Consider the following 24,838-nt stretch of genomic DNA (forward strand, 5'->3'; position numbering starts at 1 on the left):
TGTTGATCATCAATTCTCAATTAAAAGATAATATTAAATCAAATCTAATCATTATTATATAATACTAAAATTATTGATTATCATCAATTCTCATTATTTTTATATAAACAAATCATCATCCGTAAACATTTAAACGGAATCATATTAACTTACGTTTTAATATTTACAAAAGTAGATTATTTATTTACTTTATTAACTTATAACTATTATTTAAAAATCAATCTAAATTTTCTGAAATACAGAATCCAATAATCTGTTTTAAGTATTACATATAAACAAATATTAATCAATACATAAAAAATCCATTTTAAGTGTTACATATTTTTATATAAACAAATATTAATATTAATCAAACATAAAAAAACAATAACGGATACATTCAAATTGCTTTTGAAACAATTAATTTACTATTTAATTAACATTTTAATAAGCACTTTTATTTAACTAAATTCCATGTTAACTGGTTAGTAAACTATCATGATATAATACAAAAAGAAAACTATTATTTTAATATTAATGCTTGAAAAAAAAATCGGAGTGTTACAAATTTAAAAAAGAGACAAACCAAAAAGCCAATGAGAGAAGAGAGAGAGAGAGTAAAGAGAGAAAAGTTGTATGCGAGTTATAATTGTAACATTTTATTTCTCATTACATAAATGTAATGTAATACGTAAATACAATAATAAGTATTATATAATATATTTATTTTTGTATTATTTTCAATGACAGTTTGATTACATGTTTTTTGATGAATTTTATAATACTAACATACATCATCTTTATATTAAATCATTTATGTCAATTTAGTATATAAATGTCTTCGTCTTTGATTTGCATTTACAAGAAATATTTATTATAAAGTTTAAATTGTTTAACCCGTGTAACACACGGGGAACTAACCTAGTAATACATATAAAAAACCACTAAACAAAACATATAAAAAAAGCCTTTAAAACAAATAATTATGTTTGTTTAGTTTCTTTATTAATAGGATAATAATTCATTTAGTTTTTTATTAATAGTATAATAATAATAATAATATATACAACTGTTCATTCTGTTTGTCTATTATCATATATGAATGAATTATCAATTAAATAAAAACAAAATTGATATCTGGCATGTATTGTTATTAAGAAAAAAGCCATACATTCTCATCTTTATATATGTCTATGATTTCAAAATCATTTTGTAAAAGCACATATGATTTTTTTTTTTTTTTGTTAGTATCTCATTTTCTAGCCACATCCGCAAAACAAGTGAATCGGTTAATTGTAAAATATAGTTTATTTTTTTTTAAATGCGCATGCTAAGTTGTTAAATGACTATATTCAAGTTCATAACAACCATTAAAATTAATATTAATAGGGGAAGGTTTAAATGAAAACCAATAGTTAACGTTAAAACTCAAAAACTAACTAAAAAAGCCTAAAAAACATACTAAAATTTTTTTTTCATAATAATTTTCGCTATTTTAGGTATACAAAAAAAAATACTTTAAAAAATTTTTTTGTTGTGCATATGTGTAATTGTACACATGTGCACTACAAATTTTTTTTTTTTTTTTGAAAAAAAGGTTTTTTATATATACAAAAACTAGCAATTTTTAATAAAAAAATGGTGTTTTTTTAGCCTTTTTTTAGTTAGTTTTCGTATTAAAAGTGGTTTTTATTTGAACCATCCCCAATATTAATATTCTCTATATTTAAATACAGCCAAATAATCCCGTGAACTACATATTGATGTGCGTTAGGTGTAATATTATTTTTAATGTATATTTAAGCCCTTTTTACACTTTTAGCCAAGTTTTTAATTTATAAAACACGATACTCACTAACACTAAACACACATATGGGCAAGTGCACCCATCGTGGACGTAGTATAGTGTTGGTAAGATACCGAGGTCGTCCAAGGACACAAGAGCTTTTAATACCGGTTTATCCTCAACGTCTAACCAAATCAAAAAGTTAGAAAAATGTTTTAAACTAAGAAAAATAAAAACTAACTAAATGCTGAAAATAAAAATAAAATAAAAAACAGATAGACAAGATGAATCACTTGGATCCGACACGTGTATTAGTATAACCTTTGATTATTTTTGCACTTTTGCACTTGTTTAAGAGATTATCTTAGTTATTGTAGTAGGCCCCTCTTTTGAAGGCGACGTTACCCTCAACCCAGTAGTTTGAGTCAGCAAGGATACAATCCTAAAGGGTCGGATTATTGAAAGATAATGAATTAAGTTATTAATGCAAATTATGGTAGGCCCCGCTTTTGGCGGTGACGTTACCCTCGGCTAAGTAGTCTGAGTCAGCAGGGATACAGTCCTAAATAACCGGGTTATAGTATTAATAGTAGTTAACTTATGAGGGGGTCAAAGAGTTTGGATCCCCGCCATCCAATACCTATGGGCATTGAAGGAGATCCTACTAAATTTGACCCAGGTCCCAAGCAGGACCTCTAAACGCTGAACAAGGGCAAGACCCTTACCAAACCGTTCCCTTAACCCCCGACCAGGTAGCCAACATACCTCCATATAGACCGTGGAGATATGAATGGTGAAAATCTTTTATTTTATATAGACAGTAAAATAATGCCAAGACACCACGGACAAACGATAAGAAAAGATCACCTTCAACATAAGTAACTAGTTATTAAAGTCATTAATACAAAACCAAATAAAAAGTGCAAAAGATTAAAAATAAAAAGTATTATACTAAACACTTGTCTTCACCAAGTGATGTAAGAGACTTAGGCAAACATGGCCTTGATTGTCAAGAACTCTTACGATCAATCTTGGATCCCGAGACGACTCACACACTCTACGATGGACAATGGATGATGGTGGTGGATGATGGTGTTATGGTGGTGGTGGGTGGTGGATGAGGTGTGAGAGAGGTGGTGTGCCAAGGGATGAGAGAGAATGAAGCCAAGCTCCTCTATTTATAGGCTGAACAGAAGGCTGGACACGGCCCCGTGTCCGCTGGACACGGCCCCGTGCCCGCCTGACACTCTCTCTCCTCATTAATTGTAATTGCGAATTACAATTAATGCGCCTGCTGTACTTTCACCACGCCCCCGTGCCCGCTGGACACGGCCCCGTGGTGGGCGATGGAAGCTTCTACTGGTTTGTCTTTTCTGCTGCTTCCTGGGCACGCCCCCGTGTTCGCTGGACACGGGGCGTGTTCAGACTCTGTTTCTTTCTTTTTGCTTTGGGAGGTGTCGATGAGGGTCCGGGCAGTCTACTTTTGTTCCTTTTCTTGTATTTATGGTAGAATTAGTGGTCTTTTTGCTTCTTTTGTGATTTTGAGCTCATTTCATCCTGAAAATACAAAAGGAAGACAAAAACACTCTTTTTTCCAACATTAGTACTAAAAAAGGGTTGGTTTTATGCCTTAATTGATGTGTTTTATATGTTGCATTTTACACACATCACATATATAAAATCACTACAATGCTCAAAATGAAATTAATTTTTTTTAAATATTCCAAAACAATATGTAAAACCAGATTAAAATTTATAAAGCTAACAAATCAGTTAGACAAAAGTATAGCGTTTTGAAAACCAAACAGGAAGGTTGGTCCATCGGATCTTTTATAAGAAAGTCGACGAATTTAAAAGATGGCAAATCCGAGAATCGTTGGTTTGATTATGTGCTAACCGACCATACAAAAACATTTTTTTAAGGGTGACTTTCAATATGTACATGGACCATTGGTCACTGGGTCCCCGTCAAGGACGGTTACCTGTCAGCCCAGCATTCGCAGACGCGATGTTCGATAGGGCCCCGGCTGCCGCTCTGACTGACCTTCGCCCGGAAACCATACCGCCCCCACACGAGAGACTCGTTGGGGTAACAGCTGGATGAAAACCGGGTTGCCCTCAGGACCGCACCATACCTCGGTAGGAACGATCCATCATTGAGACGTCCTCCCCCATAACGCCGCAGCCGTGGATCGAACCGGTGACCTCCAAGGAGGAACCGGGCCAACCCCACCACATGGGACCAACTGGGCTAGGGGTTCGGATGACCATACAAAAACATACCAATTAGTTTTGAAAGCATTTAACAAAACAAGCAAAAATATTTAAGTTTATCTACGATGTTTACTAGATAATCTATTTATAAGACCAGACTGACTAGTTACATTGATGACAATAACTAACAATCCGGTTTTTAAAACATTGATTATATCATTTTACTCTTAGATATGGCAAGCTTAGTTTTTTTAGAAAAAAAAGATGTGAATATCAGATCCCTTAAAAATTAAAGCTAAAAAATCCAAATGTGTGATTTGTAACATAAATAAAAAAAATAAACAAAATTAGGCAAAATAATAAATCATTATTATTGAATGGATGGATCACATGGAAAGACAAAACTCTTTTGTGATTGTCCAACCAAACATATATTCTTAAATTATTAGATAAATTATCAACCTCTTGAATATAATACCAAAAGTGTTGACTCAACTTCTCATCTAGTTATAAAATGCCCACTTCTTGCATCTAAACCTTTGTCTCAAAACCAACAAAAACACCAAATACCATCCACTGTGTGTTTCACTCCCACAAATGGGATTATTATACATCTGTTTCTCCGTCATCGTGTTAACCTTGTACCATGGAGTAGTTGTCAATAGCGGAATTACGAGCTCTTTCGTTAGACAAGAAGCTAAATCCGTCGACATGCCTTTCACTAGCGACGTATTTATTCATCCTCCCGGTTACAATGCCCCTCAACAGGTACTCTTAACTCTGTTTTAGACACGGTTTAGTTCGTTGTAAAACTCTTACATAGCAGAACACGAACCCAGTAAATAATAATTATTTATAACTTGTACCTTGTGTATTGATTGTTGTAGATTTGTTTGCTTTGGTGGTAGGTGCATATAACGCAGGGAGATCACGTGGGTAGAGCAGTGATCGTGTCTTGGGTGACTCAAGATGAACCGGGTTCATCCACTGTGGTCTATTGGGCCGACAAGAGCCACCAAAAACAAAATGCCACAGGCAGAATCACCACCTACAAATACTATAATTACACTTCTGGATTCATTCATCATAGCATAATCAAGAATTTAGAGGTACCATTTCATATCCAATGTTACACGGGCCGTATGTAAGGGTAAAATAGTCATATACGTCGCATGATAGCCAAATCATACAACCCGTATGATATATTGACTGACAAACACATACAACCCCTATGGCATTTTTCACCGGTTTTATGATGTGACAGGTGGGCTGGTGTACATTAACATCACTCATTGCAAATTCATTGGTTTAATTTGATACAAACTTATGCAGTTTGACACCAAGTACCATTACGAGGTTGGAACCGGTCACACGACAAGGCGGTTCTGGTTCATGACTCCCCCAGCAGTCGGACCGGACGTCCCCTACACTTTTGGGCTCATGGGTAATTAAGCTTTAAATTCAAACTCATGATAACCCTTCATTTAGATTGACCAAATTTTATGCAACCTCTCTATTCCTACGAGTAGAGGTAAGGTTGTCTACATCTTACAGTCCTCAGACCCTACCTTAGTTTTGCTATTGCTGGGATTTACTGAGTATGATGATGATAATGATTATGCAGGGGATCTTGGACAAACTTACGACTCGAATCTTACACTCACACATTATGAAATGAACCCGGTGAAAGGGCAAGCAGTGTTGTTCGTTGGGGACCTGTCTTACGCCGATCACTATACGTTCCATGACAATTCGAGGTGGGACAGTTGGGGGAGGTTTGCCGAACGGAGTACGGCTTATCAACCGTGGATTTGGACTGCTGGCAATCACGAGCTCGATTATGAGCCCAGTATAGTAAGTGCCACTAGCAGTAAAATAAGTGATCAATTATTGAAAATACATGATGAAGGGTTTTGTTCTTTTGTTGGAAACTTTAAGGTTGAGATAAATAATATGCATAGATATTTAAGGGTGGGTGGGGCACATTTAATAAGAAAAAACTGATAGAAATGTAAGACTGAAATAATGGGTGCTAGTCAAATAAATTTAGTTAAATGGGTCAGGTCAACCTAGCCTAGTTGTGTGTTAACTTATTCAACATGTCTATTTAAAAAATATATATGCTTTTTGTCACTTAATTGACTGTGTATTTTGTGTATTTTATGTAAAAGTTTAAAAAGTTCAAACAGAAATTAGTATCAGTATTAATCACGTACAAATTTTGGTGTATAAATTTAGTAGAAAAGAGAATATTGGTTGTGAATATTTAGTGCAAAAAGTGTGAGGAATGAATTTTTAAAAGGTGGAAGTTGAAAAGTTTTAAGGTAGCGTTCGTTTCATGGAATGGAATAGAATGGAATTAGGAAGTTTTTCTTTGTAAAATTGATCTTGGTTGGGGGAGGGAGGAATTTGAAATCCCATGAATTTCTTTATTCAATGAAATTTGTGACTATTTCAACATTCCATTCCATTCCTTCATTAGAGTGAAGGATTTCTAAGGAATGTTGAAATAGTCACAAATTTCATTGATTAAAGAAATTCATGGGATTTCAAATTCCTCCCTCCCCCAACCAAGATCAATTTTACAAAGAAAAACTTCCTAATTCCATTTCATTCCATTCCATTCCATGAAACGAACGCTACCTAAATGTTCTTTTATTGAAAAGGGGGTATGAAAAATAAAAATAGGAGGGTGCATTTAGCCATACCCGTATTTTACTACCCATGTATGATGTATCTATTAGTAACAAGTGTCCTTAAGAAGATGTCTTGACGGTGCTCTACAATCAAAAGGTTTAAAATTTAAATTCTGCAACATGTGTAGTGTATTTATCCTAGAAAATGTAAGAATCATGGTTCAGAATACATCTATTGGTAACAAGTATATTTGTACTTTTTAGGGTGAAACCAAGCCGTTTAAGCCGTTTCTTCATCGATACCGAACTCCCTTCCGATCGTCCGGAAGCACCGAACCGCTTTGGTATTCAATCAAGCGAGCTTCGGCTTACGTCATCGTATTGTCTTCCTACTCAGCTTACGGTACGAACTCGGCTCTCTCTTCTCCAAATATAACATGACTTATGAGAAAGACATAACATGGGTTGTGTAGGTATGTACACCCCACAATACCAATGGCTACTTGAGGAGTTCCCAAAGGTGAATAGAAGTGAAACACCATGGTTGATTGTTCTTATGCATTCACCATGGTACAATAGTAATAGTTACCACTTCATGGAGGGTGAGACCATGCGAGTCATGTTCGAGCCATGGTTTGTGCAGTACAAAGTCGATCTTGTGTTTGCCGGTCATGTTCATGCTTACGAACGCTCAGAACGTATATCGAATATCGCTTACAACATTGTGAACGGGGAATGCACACCGGTAGTTGACCAATCTGCCCCTGTGTATATAACCATCGGCGATGGCGGTAACATTGAAGGCTTAGCAAACAAGTAAGAACATACACTACTAGAAAACAGACCATTTTCCTACGAAGACCATTTTCCTACGAAGTATATACTAGAAAGTTTAAAAACATTTTTTAAAATTTTATACGGTCGTTTATTTAACATTTTAACTATTTGTAGCATGACCGAGCCACAACCGAAGTATTCGGCATATCGAGAAGCGAGCTTCGGGCATGCAACGTTAGAGATAAAGAACCGGACACACGCGTATTATAATTGGCACCGAAACTCAGACGGATACGCAGTTCGAGCCGACTCGGTGATGTTCTTCAACCGATATTGGCATCCCAAAGACGATTCGACTTCCAAAACCTAATCACACTAGACAACAAAAACAAACGGGATCAATAGCAACATAGATTATGAGTCAATTTTTATGTATCTTTGCTATAAAATTTCACATAAATTGCATGTTTGTGTTGTTGTATCTCTTGTTATCAAGATGCATTCGCCTCAATTGTATCGTTATCGTTATTTAGGTGGTGTAGAATTAGAGAGTGTGTCGCCGTTAACTAAAAAATCGAAAGAAAAATAAGTTTGACCATGAATGATTTTATAAAAAAAAGAGAGAGAGAGAGAGATGTTGAAAATGATGTGATTAAAGGCACACCACAAACGGCTGAGATAGGTTCGGGTTTGTGGCCCAGGCCGCACACGATTCTGGACCACCGGAGGGTGCACCCTTTTCCCTTCTTTCCCAATAGGAGCACCTTTTGTCCACTACACCATATGTTATAAGCATCTAAAACTTTGATTCTATGCTATTTATATCATCCGATTCTTTTATTCTGATTGCACTTTTTTATTAAAGGGTCAACTTGTGGGTTGTTTATTTGAAAAGAAAAGGAGTATTAATAATGTAACTAAGTTTTTTTTTTATAAAATAAGGATAAATGTGATTTTAATGTAAACTTTATTAAAACAGCAACCAAACCCACAAAACGGGGAGGCCAAACCACAACAACTTTACATAACTACAAATTTACACCAATTTGCCTAAGAAAGGGACATTAACTTAGATCTACTTCTAACCCAAAGGAACCTAATCGACTTGACTTCTGAGATAATGTCTTCTATTCGCACCACCTTACATGAAAACTTCAACTCGTTCCTAGCTATCCAAATGCTCCAATAATCGATCAAAATAATCCCTCGAAACACACTTTTGGCTGGTTCGTTCAACCCGACATGTAGGGGTGAGCATGGTGCGGTTCGGTTCGGTTCGGTTATTGCCTAAATTGAAACCATAACCGCACACTTCGCTTATCAAAAACTCATAACAGTTTCGGTTAATGTGGTTTCGATTAATCAATTATTGGCGGTTAATGCGGCTTCGATTCAGTTATTGGTTGGTTTTTTCAATTTTTTTAAAGTTCGGCTTTAAATGTGTGGGTCATGCAAAATTGATACGCAAACAATAAATATACACAGTTAAAACTTGTAGGATTATCATTTATATTTCACTACCACGTGGTTAAACATTTAAAACGGTGACTTAAAAATCTATGGTCTTATGGATTTGGTCATGTTTAATATAAGAAATTGATCAACCATGTTATTTCTCAATGACAAAGGATTACATATATACAAATTGTAGCTATAGACTAGGAACTAATGAGCTAAAATTAGGGAACTAAACAAGCTAGGATCTTGACCAATTAATTGGTAAGTTACAACAATAGAATTAATTTGAATTTGAAACTTCTTTGGTAGGAGATTCGGTTTTGACCGAATGTGTTCTAATATGCCCCCGCAAGATGGACAATCGTGAGAGGAGACCAATCTTGAAGGTGAGAAGTTGAAACCGTTGTCGTAGTATTTAAGAAAGAGAAGAAGTTGAAGATGTAAACGGAGATGAAGTAGATGAAGCAAAAGAAGATATATTTTGTGGTTTTTTTTGTAGGGTGAATGCAATAAAAGATAGAAGATAGAATGATGGTTGCGGTAGTGACAGGATTATAGGTTTTGCAAAACCTAACTGATATTGACAGAGAAGTTGTGTTTGAAGAAATAACCATGTCTAATGGTGATGTAGGTCGAAGGTTTTATTTTTTATTTTAGGAGAAGATGGATGGAAAATGGATTGTAGGTGACAGCGGGTGGTGGAGATGAGTAATATTTTGATTGTAAGAGATATTACTTGAATATAGAAAGAAGAAAGGGGATTTTGAAATTTACGGAAGAAGAGAAGGGTCGGGATGTTGAAGTGGGAATGGAGGAGAAGTCTTTGCTAATAGTAGAATTGTTTAGGAGTGTTGGCCAAAGAAATGATGGTTGCAGGATCAAGAGCTTCTCGGTGGAGATAAGTGCTCTGATACCATATAAGAAATTGATCAACCATGTTATATCTCAATGACAAAGGATTACATATATACAAATTGTAGTTATAGACTAGGAACTAATGAGCTAAAATTAGGAAACTAAACAAGCTAGGATTTTGACCAATTAATTGGTAAGTTACAACAATAGAATTAATTTGAATTTGAAACTTCTTTGGTAGGAGACGACAATGATAGGATTATAGGTTTTGCAAAACCTATAATCCTATCACTACCACAACTATCATTCTCTCCTCAAACTCCACGACTCTCTGTTACCTACAATCCATTTTCCATCCATCTTCTCCTAAAAAAAATAAAAAGTAAAACCTTCGACCTACATCACCATTAGACATGGTTACTTCTTCAAACACAACTTCTCCATCTGTATCAACCTTCTCAACAACTAAGAGATCCATTCGAGGAACACGGGGACTAATTGAAGTAATGAGCCTCCCATACTTCAATTGCGATAATGAAAAATCATTTCATTTTTTTTATTTTTTAGTTGAAATTGTCGGCAGTTCTCTAAAAAAGATAGCAAAAAAAATATGTGGAAGTATCAACGTAATTTCATAGAATCATTCGGTCCTATAGTAGATGTTAATATGAATAAGAGAAACTCTGTTATAGCCATTTCTGTACATTCAAGGTACTCTACGGATAGAGGAATACATAGAGTTGAACATAGTAAAATAAGAAATTGAAAGATTTCGTTGAAATTGTTCGTTTGGAAATTTCCCGAAAAGCTAATCATAGGTTCCTCTCTCCATCGGAACAATAGGGCCGTTATGCTCATTACTAAACTTGTTGAAGAGATGAAATATAACCAAGGTATATCTTTATCATTCTCTCCTCAAACTCCACCACTCTCTGTTACCTACAATCCATTTTCCATCCATCTTCTCCTAAAAAAAATAAAAAATAAAACCTTCTACCTATATCACCATTAGACATGGTTACTTCTGGAAATTGATCAACCATATTATTTCTTATATTTAAAACACTCGGTTCGGTTATTTTCGGTTACGAAAAAGAAAATAACCATAACCTAACTTCAACAATCAGTTATTAAAAATATAAATAACCGACCCTTTGGTTATTTCGGTTTTCGGTTATTTCTGTTCGGTTATGATTCGGTTTTTCGGGTAATTCAGTTACGGTTCAGTTAAGTCGGCGACATGGTTATGCAACTCCATAAGGTCCCTTGAACAAGAATACAAAGAAGTTGGCAACACGACACCAAACGCTTATATGATACCAGAGAACTGATCAGGTAACCATACAAGACGTAAATACCAGTGATTTTATGAATGGTTTTTACTATTCTCACACCCCTAAATCTTATTTTTACATTCTTTTTCACTCTATCTCGATAGAGAGGAGGAGGGTTGTGAATCTTATGAATATCACATTACACATCTTTGACCATTCAACATATAAAAAAAATCATTATCATATTGATTATAACTAACCAGTAATCACTTAATAAATGTTTTTTTGAAACGTGGTGATATCCTTTGTAGATTTGATGACAACCCTTTTTCCTTTATTCATCATGACGCCTAACTTTTGAATTGTCAATGATTATTGGATCACTTTTAGCTCATGAAACAAGAGTTTATAAATCTTTTTTCTGAAAAACAATTTTATTAGCAAATACTTCAATTCAACCTTTGTAAGTGCATGGCTTCACATGTAGGGTCAAAAATGTCATTCTCCAATTCAACATTGTCCCCATCTCTTGTTGAGGAGCCATTGCCATTACCTGAATTTGAGTTCAGACAACCTTTGTAAGTGCATGGCTTCACATGTAGGGTCAAAAATGTCATTCTCCTATTCAACATTGTCCCCATCTCTTGTTGAGGAGCCATTGCCTGAATTTGAGTTCACACTATGGGGGTGTGGGGCGTGGGTTAGGGCGGTGAAGGGGGTTTAACGCCGGTTACACCACCCTGGCTGGCTCAGTGTTAGGTTTGGCGTTGTCCGCTTGGCGTGAAGATTCTGCCTGCCTTGGGGGGTGACATGGCGGGCTGTGGTTGGTTGGTTCAAAGTAGCCGTTGGGGGTAGCCGTTGCTAAACGCTAGTTTAAAAAAATTATTTACATATTATACAAATATATAAATACCCACCATTTTTTTACAACTTTACCACTTCTCTACTTCTTCTACCATATCTCTTTATTTTTTATAAAATCAACCCACAATATCCTATAATGTATCCTTATAACCGCGGCTACGACCCAAACAACCCCTTTGGATACCAAGAAAACCCGAACCCTAGCCCGCCACCAAACCGTCCATCGCACCATCAACGAAAACCCGAACACTAATTTTATTTTAATTAGTGTTATTTTTATTAAATGAAATTTTAAATAGTTTAAACAAAAAAAAAATCCACATGGCTGGCCACGCCCCACCACACCCCTAATTTTTGAATATTAACTTGTGGGTCTCACCATCGCCACGTGTCAAGCAATACCCCCAACCCAAACCCCATCGTATCCCATAGTGTTATATTCTCGTTTTAGCCTCAAGTGCGTTTCCCACTTTTTCAAATATAATAATTAAATATTGCTTCAAAGATTTGTTTGAAAGATATTTACTTTTAAAAGAGCTAAAATAAAAAAAATAAAAAAAACTCAAATTTGAATGAAATGAATTCAAAATTGAAATTATACTAGAGAAACTGAAATTTGTAGAAAAATTTGCATTTATTTATTTGACAAAATAGTGAGTTTAGTTTGTTTATTTTTGAAAAAGTTGAAAATGGTGATAAGAGTGGTGGCATAAAAACTATAGAGGCAACGAAGGTAGGGGAGATATTCCATTTCTTTATATAATGTTGAACTAGTGGACCGTGTGTTCCAACGGCTCAAGTATGAATAAAAGTTATTTCGAAACGCAAGTAAACAAAAGTATGACGCAACAATAGAAGTAGTCAACTGAGTTTTGAACAAATTTGTTTCTTGATTTGGTAATGGCTTAATATGTAAATAGAAACCCCTATGATGAAAAACTACCACGTCGGGTTTGGAGAGAGATAGGACCGGGTATATAGTAGGGGGAGCATATGCAAGTTTTTTCATTCAATAGCCGACCAAATGACTACAACCGGTTATCCTACAGCTTAATCCTCCAGAACTACAAGAATCCTTAGTTATTATCAGTCGAGGGACCTAAAAGGAGGTGGTTTTGGTTGAATTAAAAGAAACCCCAAAGAAATCAAGGGGAAGGGGTGAAAGTATGGAGCATGGACCACCAGGCTACACCCTAATTTGTTTAATCCGTCTCAATGTATATATAAAGCGACTAAAAATAGACAACCAAATAGTGTCGCATAACACTTTTCATACTATATATAATCTCTTTACTCAAAAGCTACCAATTAAACTCATTTCAATTTCAATTCACTCTCACTCTATTTTGTAACCAAACATGCTCGCCATTTAATTCTTATTCTAAATTTAACAAATTCTTTAAACCAAACAAATAGAAGTTCCATGGAATTCTATAGCCGACCAAATGATTACAGTTGGTTCTCCAGTAGCTTGATCCTCTAGAACCACAAAAATCCTTTGTTGGAATCAGTCGGGAGACTTGAGAGACGGTGGTATTATTTAAATGAAAAGAAAACCCAAAGAAACTAAGGGGAGGGGGATTTTGCTACTGAGAAAGCGAATAGGCAGCACGGAAGTTCAAGACTTAGCCGAACATCAGCGAACCTAGATTCGAGTAGTGGGGCTAAAGCCTTAATAAAAAGGGCAATAATGCTGAGCCAAAGACACTCTGCCTTATCTATATAAGCAATCAACTGACTTCTGAACAAATTCGCTCTTTGATTTGGTAATGGCTTAATATATAAAAAGAAACTCATATGATGGGAAACTACCACATTGGGTTTGGAGAGAGATAGGATCGAGTATATAATAGGGGGCAGATGTAAGCTTTTTCTTTCAATGGCCGACCAAATGACCGCAGGTGGTTCTCCTGCAGCTTGATCCTCTAGAACCACAAGACTCCTTAGTTAGAATCAGTCGAGGAGTCGAGGGGCCTGAGAGGCGGTGGTTTTAGTTAAATTAAAAGAAACCAATGGGAGGGAGTGAAAGTATGGAGCGCGTACCACCAGACTACACCCTAAATTGTTTAATCTATCTCAACATGTATATACAAAATGACTAAAATAACCAACCAAATAATGCCACATAGCACTCTTCATACTATATATAATCTCTTTACTTAAAAGATACGAGTTAAACTCATTTTAACTTCGGTTCACTCTATTTTGTAACCAAACATGCTCGCCATTTAATTCTTATTCTAAATCTAACGAATTCTTTAAACCAAACACATAGAAGTTCCATGGAATTTTATAGCCGGCCAAATGACTACATATGATTCTCCTGTAGCTTGATCCTCCAGAAACACAAATATCCTTAGTTGGAATCAGTCGTGGAACCTGAGAGACGACGGTTTTAGTTAAATTAAAAGAAAACCTAAAGAAACCAGGGGGAGGGAGCTTTTGCTACCAAGAAAGTGATCGTCAGTATGAAGGTTCAAGACTTAGCCGAACATCAGCGACCTAGATTCTCATAGTGGGGCGTTTAGAGTTAGCGAAGCGCTGCAGTAGGGTCGAAGCCTTACTAAGAAGTGCTATAATGCTGAGCCAAGGATGGTCCGCCTTATTTATAGAAGCATTCAATTGACTTGTGAAAAAATTTGCTCCTTGATTTGATAATGGCTTAGTATATATATAGAAACTCCTATGATGAGAAACTACCATGTTGGGTTTGAAGAGAGATAGGACCAGGTATATGATAGGGGAGATGCAAGCTTTTACTTTCAATAGCCGGCCAAATGACCACAGCTGGTTCTCCTGTAGCTTGATCCTCCGGAACCACAAGAATCCTTAGTTAGAATTCTCGAGGAACCTGAGAGGCGGTGATTTTGGTTAAATTAAAAGAAAACCCAAAGAAACCAAGGGGAGGGGCGAAAGTGTGAAGCGCGAACCACCAGACTACACCCTAATTTATTTAACTTATCTTAATATGTGTATATAAAACGACTAAAAATAACCAACCAAATAGTGCCACATAGCACTCTTCATTCTATATATAATCTCTTTACTCAAAAAAAGTTACCACTTAAAAGTTAAACTCATTACAGTTCACTCTTTTCAGTAACCTAACATGCTCTCCATTTAATTCTTATTCTAAATCTAATGAATTCTTTAAACCAAATAAATAAAAGTTCCAACAAACCACCCGCATCTAAGATATGGACAATCTCAATTATCATGGGTTGTATAAAGAGGTTATGTTGGAAAATCTGATGTTTTAAGAATTAAATCAAAATTTTTAAGGTTATACCACAAATGTTAATGAAACAAAAACAACAAGCAATGAAGGGTACAAGAAAAGCCTTACAGACACATTCAGCTACTCAAAACATGCAAATAAATAACCTAATAAAGGTACAAATTTATACATATATATGAGGTATACATCATAAACACAACCATGGATACACACATACACTAGCAACCATAGGAACTACGTGGGAAACCCTCAATAATTTAAACTCTACAGCCAAACGATTTTTCAGAAACATACATACATTAAGATTTACCATCTCATGATGTTGATTTGTAGTGTTACTTTCTGTCATCTCATTACTTTATATGTTGTAACAGCAGTTCTAAGTTTGATTCCTCCGACGGCGCTTTGTCCCCACCTGAAATATTATAAACATTCACCAGCTTAAACTCGGATTCAGATGGACAGTACCCGCAAAATTTTCCATAGACATACATATGGATGACAACAATACAAGATTAAAAAGTTCAAGAAATGGTTGTATATATAAACGATTGTTCATATATCGGTACGCAAATATATAAAAACAAAGCCAATACGCAAACAGCTTCCATATGTCCTTGAGTTTTACGAAACTACCACAAAACTGAAACATTTTACCTCGTATGGGATGCTCCAACGTCAAAATCACGAGACCATGTTAACATTCTCATAATTATCATACATGATACACCAATAAAGAAAGATCGAGAAAGAAAACATACAAGACAATTCAAACGTTAAGTAAATACGCCCATTGTAACTTTCAAAACTCCTAATAAGAAAAAACTTAAAGACTGAAGCTTTCAGTGATGCAAAGTTGCAAACTGGAACATGAGGATCTTTATTTTCATATATTGTTAAAAGACACAAAATTACCTTGGTATCTGTATGTCTGGAAGTAGCATGAGCATTTTGGAGCAGCTTTTGTTCTTCAGTCGAACAGTTTCCACAGTAGAAATGCTCCATCTGTTTAGCCTCCTCTGGTGTCATCTCTATACAAGCAGGATGAAACCTAAACCATAAACAGTGAATAAGGATTCAACGATCGAGAGCACATCAAGCATTCAAACGCCAGCTGTCTTATTTGATCTTCTATAAATAACAACCTACCAATCTGCGCAGCCATCGCATTGAACCATTAGGTCATCAGGATTGTAAGGCATCTCGCACTTACAGTACCTGCAATATAACATAAAACTAGTCTATTTAAACCACAGTTTCAAATTAGTTCGTAGTTTGATTATGAAAAAACTTTATCCTCTAGTAAGCAAGTTTCCCAAGTGTTCTTCTAAGGTTTCCGTTCCTCTAAAGTCACTCAACTTTCATTAGGCGTTAACTTTTTTTTATAAATGTTCAAATTTTCTAAAACTGAGTCAAATGAAACATATAAGAATCTTGAACGTAGAAGGTAACAGCGAATAAATAATTCATTAAACAATAAAAAAGTTTCATAACTGTTAAAATTAATTCAAATTGGAAAAGGAAAATAATCATCAAGTACTAACCAAGATGCATATATGTTTCATTTGCCTCATTTATACTCATCATTTTCCAACATTTATAGAGCAACTCCGATGAGAAATTTCAGACCGAATGCCGGCACTATACCGATACCGTACCGGTACTGACTGAACATATTCGGTAGAGTATTCAGATTTGAATTTAGCTCAGTTTCGGTGTCTGTACTATTCAGTACAGTACCGGTTCGTAACTTTTAACAGTACCGTACCGTACCATACCATTACCAACCAAACATATACGGTAAGGTATTCGGTTTAAATTTAGCTAAATTCTGGTATCGATATTATGTAGCTACCGGTTGTACCAGTACCAATCTCATCCTAGTAGAGTTACAGCTATAATTCTAAACACCTAATCTAAATTACTATAAACACTTAATAATCAACAGAAACGTAACACATACACGGCAACTCTATCAGGAACAAAGGCACCAGTAACCGAATTATACTCAAAACGACAGAAATAATCGTCGTTTCCAACAGCATCAAGCTTCGTATAGCTTTTAAAACTATGAACCGTACACTTTCCTTCAATCGTATCAGCACTCTGCAAATCACGATGATCGGAAAGAAAGACCTCTTTGCTACCGTGAAACTGTCTCCGGCCACCGATGGATTCCTCCGGCCGGTAGTACCACCGCGCGAGCACCTTAACGTTGCCGCCTCTAGCGTCCGATTCGATCTTCTCAACTTTGGCTACGTACGAGGGTTTAGAGGAGTGTGCAGGTCGCATCAACACGCAATCACCGGCTGATTTGAACAAAAACAGAAAAATTGATCGTTAGAAAATGAAATTGAAATTGAAATGAAATTGGAAAGAGGAGAAGTGGAATTGGAGATACGTTTGATGATTTTGTTGGTGGATTTGATGGTGTATGAATCTAGGGTTTTTCTGGTTGTGCGGGTTTTTGCCATTGGTGAGTTTAGATGAACGTGAAAGGGGGAATTGGTATGTAAAATTAAATAAAAAATTAGGTTGGTGGTGTCAAAGTGTGTAGACGGTTTTGTTATTTTGGGGGTTAAAAATGTTTTGAAAAATTGGTAAAGGTCATTTAATGAGTTATGGACACTTAAAATTGGTAAAGTTGATTTAATTGGATATTTTTGTTTGATAATGAGTTATGGACACGTGCACAAATAAGGTAAGCATAAAAAAGGGGTTAGGAGGCAAGAAGCGCTTTATTTGCAAGGAAAATTACATTTATTTTTTCGAATGGAGAACTTCATTAATACCACACGGAGTTGTTGGCGTGGTGATGATGTAGAAGCGGAGGTGGCGTAGTGGTGAGGGCGAGTGATTCTTCACTGGCATGGGGCATTTTGGTGTGATGATATGGAGGCTTTAAGGCTTTTAATTTGTGGGTATAATTTGGGTTTGTTTTGATTGTTTGTTGTTTATTTTTTTAAACGTCATTATCACGTCTTTCACACTCTATGCTTTTTTTAACACGCTTCATGCTGATTTGGTTGCCACATGACGATTCATGCCCTCCCACAACATATAATCTAACAACCCACCACCACCACCACCACCACCACCTCTGCCAAATAGAAGAGCCAGCACCAACAACAGAAAAACACTATATCAAATTTACACCATTTAGTTCAAGTAATGGACTTAACCTTAGATCTGTTTAGCAAGTAGGATGTGTATAGATTTAGTGATATATGAGTTCATCATTGATCATTGTGTATAGATTTGTAAATGAAAATTGTATAAACTGCCAGAAACTAACTTCTATATTATGGTCATGTATTGGACATCATATAAACTTAGGGGCTGTTTGGCAACATCTGAATGGTTAAATGATGAACCAGTAAGAGGTCTGAATTATTAAGTGTTGAACCAGTAAGGGGTCTGAACCATCAAGAGCCTGTATAATGCTTAATCGTTCAGAGACAAATGTCTGACCAATTCAGATTAGAGGTCTTAACCATTCAGACTCTGTATAAATCTTAACCATTCAGAGGCAAATTGTCTGAACCATTCAGACATCTGCTCGTGAAACAACACAGTCTGAACCATTAAGTGCTGAACCAGTAAGAAGTCTGAACTATTAAGAGCCTCATTAAGAGGTAAACAAACAACCCCTTTAATAAACCATCGATGATACTCAGTGGTTCGTCAGTGATCCAAATTTGCCGTTCAAAAAAAAAAAAAAAAAAAACCATTTTATTATGTAAAAGTTGATTGATGTCACGCAACTTGGCAAATTTATTAAGGAAGGCTTTGGTTCATTAACATTTGTCAGGTCAACACTTTGTGTATGCTTTCTAACCAACACAGGGTAGCCAACATCACTAAACTTGTGATTAGCAGAAAGGTAAAGTCATAGAGATATTGGCAAAAGATCAAATACAAATAATCTTAACATATTAAACATACAAATTGAAGGAAAACCCAAAAAGACAAGGTGACATTTTTGTAATTACCACCAACTATCAAAGTTACAACCAAAAATACCTAAAAAAACACAAATTTTTTTTTAACATTTTTGTTAAAAAATCGCTACATTTCGTTAGCAAAAAAAAAAAAAAAAAAAAAAAAATTGGCTGCTACTAAAAGTAGCGATTTTTTAATAAAAAATGTTAAAAAAAATAAAATAAAATAATTTGTGTGTTTTTTTTTTATTTTTTTAGATTTTTTAGGTTTTTTGGGGGGTTTAGTTTTTAGCATTTTAGCTTGGGTTGGGTTGGGGGGGGGGGGGGGGGTTAGGTTTTTTTTTAGGTTTTTGGGGGGTGGGGGGTAGGTTTTTTTTAGCTTTTTGGGGGTGGGGGGTGGGGGGTTTAGGTTTTTTTTGGGGGTGGGGGGAGTGGTTAGGTTTTTTTAGGTATATTTGTAGAGTAACTTTGATAGTTATTGATAATTACAAAAATGCCACCTTGTCTTTTTGAGTTTTCCTTCAATTTGTATGTTTAGTATGTTAAGATTATTTGTACAAGAACTTTACCCTAGAGATATTACTACTAATCTTGATAAAATGTTCAATTAAAAAGCAGATATATTGGGGTAGTTCAATGCAAAATGGCATATATGCTTAAGTCGAGATAGAAAAAACTTGCACTTAACGAAATGGATATCATTTATAAGGGTTCAGATGGACACTCAAAACGCTTAGATTCCATAAAAAAATTGTGTAATTATGTTGGAAAATCTGATAAGTAGAAATAGGTAACCCATTCGATGCTTTAATGTTTAACTCTCTAATACCTTTAATGTTTAAATTGAAAATTTTAGAGTTTTATACTGTTTATATACTTTAAAATATTAAAATAACTAGGGTTAAGACCCGCCCGCGTTGCGACACGGGTACATCGTAAACATTAAATGGATTAGTCCAAACGTTATATGATGCATTAACTATATGAAAACACACATTTCGACGTATCCTGTTGAACTCAATGTAACCTTTATAAGCATTGTGATTGGATCAAACGTAAAGTAAATCAAATTCATATCGAACAATCATAACGTATTATATGTGACCCAACTCATACATAGAAAACGTAACGGGTATGAAGGAAAATATGCACCTGTAATCGAAAGGGATTAGTTAGAGCTTTCGAAAAAAAAAAAGGTAGAAAAAGAAACCATAATTTGACTCCACTCGGTTCGAAACAAACTTTACGAAACATAGATAGAATAAACATAAAACATATTATATTTGACCTGAATCATTTCCCAAAAAAGTTTACGTCGAAACGTAGAACAACTTGAATTTAGGCTAGACGGCACGGGGGACGTCCCCCTCCGTCCCAGACCGGCGACGAACCAAACACCATGCTCCCCCCCCCCTCCCCGTCCTCGTCCGGAGCGTCGAGTAGTGGACGTTTGAGACGGAGCAGAAGAGGACAAAAAAGTGTGGGTTTCGAGAGCTTGTGACCGTTTGAATAAAAAGAAATTAAATTCCTTTTCACATTTTACATTCCAACGGCCATATTTTAAATATCTACCAAATTCATTCCAAATTTTATAAATTCTCACCACTTTTACATCATTTTTCACACCTTTTCACCCACTACAATCTCATATCTTTCTCACATTTTATAAACACTCTTCTCTTTTTATATAAACTCAACAATTTTTATACCATTTTTACCCACTACCACCCCATCTCTCTCTCAAAATTTACCATGGTTTCACCTTCTTCCATTTCTTCATCTTCTTCGTCTACGTGGTATTCATCATCTTCGGAAGAGAATGACGCATTTTTCGAAAATATGATTATGTACGCGGCTCAGATCTTCATGGCGGATGATAAGTGTCGTCACAACGGCTAACTAGACGAACAAAATTAAACCGAGACAAAGAAGGTACTTTACTATTTTATCCGTATGTTTATTTAAATTTGAAACTGTATTTTATAATTAATTTCATATATTTTTCGTTTTAAATATATAGCCGCCCACGATAAACTAATGGCCGATCATTTTGCCGACGAACCCGTATACACAGACGAGATGTTTCGGCGTCGGTTCCGAATGAGTTGTCGACTTTTTTTACGTATCGCAGACGACATGGCCCAGTCTGATCCGTTTTTTACACTGCGATACGACGCTAGGGGGAAAGGGGTTTCACTAATTTACAAAAATATATGTCGGCCATTCGCCAACTGGCATATGGTTACGCACCCGATGCATTAGACAAGTATTTAAGGATGTCCGAAAGAACCGCACGTCTATGTTTGCACAGGTTTTGCGAATGGGTTGTCAAATTATATAGCAAGAGATGCCTGCGGAGACCCAACGCAAACGACGTTCAAAAATTATATCAAGCACACGAACAAAGACATGATTTCCCAGGAATGCTCGGGAGCATTGATTGCATGCATTGGCCGTGGCAGAACGGCCCTACTGCCTGGCAAGGTCAGTATACTAGGGGAGATCATGGTCATCCCACTATTATTCTAGAGGCTGTTGCGTCACAGGATCTCTGGACCTGGCATGCTTTTTTTGGTCTACTTGGTTCGCTTAATGACCTTAACATTATATACCAGTCACAGATAGTTGACGATGTAGTGGCGGGAAGAGGTCCAGACACAAGTTTTACGGTTTCGGGGGTTGAATACAGGCGAGGTTACTACCTTGCAAATGGAATATACCCAACGTACTCGACAATCGTTAAAACTATTCCGCATCCGACAGACGAAAAAAAAATTTGCGAAGTATCAAGAGGGTGCGAGAACAGATATTGAACAAGATCATTGAACATCCAGCACGTTCGGCTACACCAAAGAGGTTATGCCACATTATGTACGCTTGTATCATCCTTCATAACATGGTCATTGAAGACGAAGGTAGAGCGATATGCGAGTACGACGAAAACGCGTCTACCGGAAATTCTGTTCCAGTTAGTTTGGAACAACAAGATTGGAACATGTTCTCTCTACGTAACGAGTACACACATCATAACCTACAAGAGGACTTGGTGGAGTACATTTGAAACAACGCTCAAAACAAACCAGACGACCACATGCAGGACGAAGACTAGTAGTTGTTTTTAATATTTTTTTAATGCTTAGTTTTTTTTAAGTTTATGCTTTTTTTTAATTTATTAGGATTTTTTTTAAAGTTTATGTAATGTTGTTTAATATTAATGAAAACTAGTATTAAGCCCCCCCCCCCCCCCCGCGCGTTGCGGCGGAGGCGAGCACTAATGCCACACTACTGTCAGCGACCACCGACACTGAAGTTGCGGTGTTAATGCGAAGAAATTAAACCAAAACATAAAACATAGAATAAAATAACTAAGTTGATCTAGGACTCGCGCGTTACGACGAACCCGCGTCTATTTTTTCCTGTTTGACAGGTTTATCGTAATCTATATATAATATATATCATTACCGGTATAAAAACCATAAGGCATACATTACAACAACCATTGCACCAATATGTTGCAAATGATATTTATACAAGATTTTGGCTAAATTAATTAGATTATTATAAATAATAATAATCTATACCTTATAATAAAACAAAACAAACTTATGCCATTTGTTCTATTCTTAGGCTACTTGATGCCACGTGGCATGTGATTGATTCCTCTTTTTTCCCTTTGAGCGGCAAACGATTACACTTCCTCTTATTCTAAAACTCTAAATCAAAACACGCATATGGCTCTGTTCCTTCTCCTACAATCTTCTTTCCTTTTGGAAATAGGTAAGTTTTTTTTCCATAAACAGATTACACATTCCTTTCTATATGATGTTGCAGATGAAAAACCCTAGATCTAATTCTATAATTTACCTTGCCGCTTCTTCTTTCATTCGATTCGTCGGCTTTTGTTTCATCTATTAGCGATTCATCTTAAAGTCGGTAATTTTATATCCTATATCCTTATAATTTTTCTATCGAATCGTCTATTTGTATTTCTTAGATGAGATTTGTTTATGTGTACTGCGATTTCATCTATTTTATTGTTTATGTTGGGCGGAAATCCGAATTTTGTGGTTTTTGTTAAAGATTATAAACCCTGATTTGTATCAGTTCATCCCTAATTGAATACTATAAATCTTCTTACTGTTTTTTTTTTTTTTTTTTGTTTAGGAAAGCTGTATAACCAGCAATTTTTTTTATTTTGGATTTGTCGTGGCATCGTTTTACAAAGATTTGGATGTAAAAGATGCAGAAGTTTGTGTCCGAAGGAGCATTAGTGTGGTATATCTCATCTTCAGGTTGATTTTTTTTATTTCCTGAAAATCTTTAGTCTGTACATTTATTAATGAAGTGACACTTTTAACATTTTTTCTGTTGCAGCTGCTTCTAGGATAGATGTTTTATTAATTTGTTATACTGGTCTGGTATATCTTTCGAAAAAAATAATATGAGCACTTTTTTACGTGTAAGTTGACCAGTGATATAAATAGATCTCTTTTTCTTTTGTTATCTGTTTTTTAACATCTCATGGCGTGGTATAGTAGAAAATGTATGAGGAGTTGTGGTCCAGCAGAAGGGATATTTTAAAGTTACCAAAGCAGATTTGAGCCCCAAGGTACCCAATTGGCATGTCATCTGGATTAAAAAAAAATGCTTTAAAGATTGTTTGTGTGACAACAAAATTTCTCTCATTAATATGTTGAAAATGGGTTATTATATATTCATGCTTAATGATAGTTGAATCATAAATTCCTCTCATTAATAGTTAAAATTTATATTAACAAATTTTTGATGAGCTTGGTGGAACGGATGTTGCAGCTTATGTTAGAAAAAACATACTAAAGTTCATTTTTTGAGGATTTTCAGGCATATGTTTGTTTAGACAAGGCGATTTAAATTCACTAAGAAGCTTCTAAAGGCTGGAGCTAATGTTGTTTTAATGACAAAGGGGATTGATGACATGGCACTCAAGGTATAATTTAAACACTCCTTCATGTCTTCTTTGTTGAGGCTGGTGCAATTGCCATTGACGCGCACATAAGGAGGATTTACACCATCTGGCAAAGGGAATTGCTGCAACTCTGGTTAGAATCTGAGCTTGATCTTTGTTATTTATTTATTTAGATCCAAAATTTATCTCTAAAGGTGTGATATTGACACCCGGTGTCACCATTTGTTGATATAGAATGAGAGGAAGCATACGATTCATCATTTCTTAGACATGTTGATGAAGTGGTTGAGGAGTGCATTTTAGATGTTATTGAACCTGCAATGAGCAAATTCAAAATACTACAGGGTAAATGCTAATAACAAAAAGGGAACGGGTCAAATAGGTTGAAATTGGCTCAAAACCTATTTTTAATGCATAGAGCCTCATAATTGGTTTTATTCAAAGATTAAGATATTATAATAATACCATTTTCGTGATCATCCTCAACACATGATTTAATCTCCTAAATTTTAAAAGGATTTGATGATTGTTTTGGTCGGCCAACCCAATGCAGCCTACCCCGTTTTACATGTACTAAAAATGATCCGTTTCGGCCCGGATTGGCATGTGTACGGTTTTGGATTGCTTTAAAAACTGTTGATCTGATTATTTGTAAGTTGGGGTTCAAAGTAGTTTGTTCTGGTGTCCAATTGCTTATGTCAAATGGAAATAAGCAGACAAGATAAGCAGTTTCATAAGTCATTCCTAATCAATGTTAATTTCTGGTTACAAGGGTTGTACAGAACTGAATATTATGCCACTTAACTACTTTCAACCACTTTTGTGAGTAGACATGATACAGTTGCTCTTATCAGTATCTTTGTACAATTGT

At 35.6% G+C, this 24,838-nt stretch overlaps 2 protein-coding genes across 2 annotated transcripts; one reads left to right on the forward strand and one right to left on the reverse strand.

Moving 5' to 3' along the window:
- Positions 1-4,470: 4,470 nt before the first annotated feature.
- LOC110886045 (purple acid phosphatase 2) lies at positions 4,471-7,903 on the forward strand. The gene is made up of 7 exons (XM_022133804.2): positions 4,471-4,747; positions 4,888-5,088; positions 5,312-5,423; positions 5,604-5,833; positions 6,880-7,018; positions 7,089-7,431; positions 7,567-7,903. Exons 1-7 carry the CDS (start codon positions 4,577-4,579, stop codon positions 7,760-7,762), a joined length of 1,392 nt encoding a protein of 463 aa, XP_021989496.1. The 5' UTR covers positions 4,471-4,576; the 3' UTR covers positions 7,763-7,903.
- Positions 7,904-15,202: 7,299 nt separating this feature from the next.
- LOC110886047 (chromatin remodeling protein EBS) lies at positions 15,203-17,654 on the reverse strand. Its single transcript, XM_022133805.2, has 5 exons — positions 17,483-17,654; positions 17,045-17,390; positions 16,231-16,299; positions 15,997-16,132; positions 15,203-15,496 (listed from the first exon to the last, which is right to left on the reverse strand). The coding sequence occupies exons 1-5, from the start codon at positions 17,553-17,555 to the stop codon at positions 15,461-15,463; spliced, it is 660 nt and encodes a 219-aa protein (XP_021989497.1). The 5' UTR covers positions 17,556-17,654; the 3' UTR covers positions 15,203-15,460.
- Positions 17,655-24,838: the final 7,184 nt, after the last annotated feature.

This window comes from Helianthus annuus, chromosome 10 (assembly GCF_002127325.2).
Source record: "Helianthus annuus cultivar XRQ/B chromosome 10, HanXRQr2.0-SUNRISE, whole genome shotgun sequence".
In the NCBI taxonomy this organism is placed as follows: Eukaryota; Viridiplantae; Streptophyta; class Magnoliopsida; order Asterales; family Asteraceae; genus Helianthus; species Helianthus annuus.

Excerpts from the sequence above, each read along its gene's own strand:
- LOC110886047 (XM_022133805.2), bottom strand. The coding sequence starts at position 17,555 with ATGGCAAAAACCCGCACAACCAGAAAAACCCTAGATTCATACACCATC. Across the intron at positions 16,300-17,044 it reads GTTCCTGATAGAGTTGCCGT|GTACTGTAAGTGCGAGATGC; the intron begins GTATGTGTTACG and ends GTTATATTGCAG. Across the intron at positions 16,133-16,230 it reads TGCGATGGCTGCGCAGATTG|GTTTCATCCTGCTTGTATAG; the intron begins GTAGGTTGTTAT and ends TTTATGGTTTAG.
- LOC110886045 (XM_022133804.2), top strand. The coding sequence starts at position 4,577 with ATGGGATTATTATACATCTGTTTCTCCGTCATCGTGTTAACCTTGTAC. Across the intron at positions 5,424-5,603 it reads CTACACTTTTGGGCTCATGG|GGGATCTTGGACAAACTTAC; the intron begins GTAATTAAGCTT and ends ATGATTATGCAG. Across the intron at positions 5,834-6,879 it reads TCGATTATGAGCCCAGTATA|GGTGAAACCAAGCCGTTTAA; the intron begins GTAAGTGCCACT and ends TGTACTTTTTAG.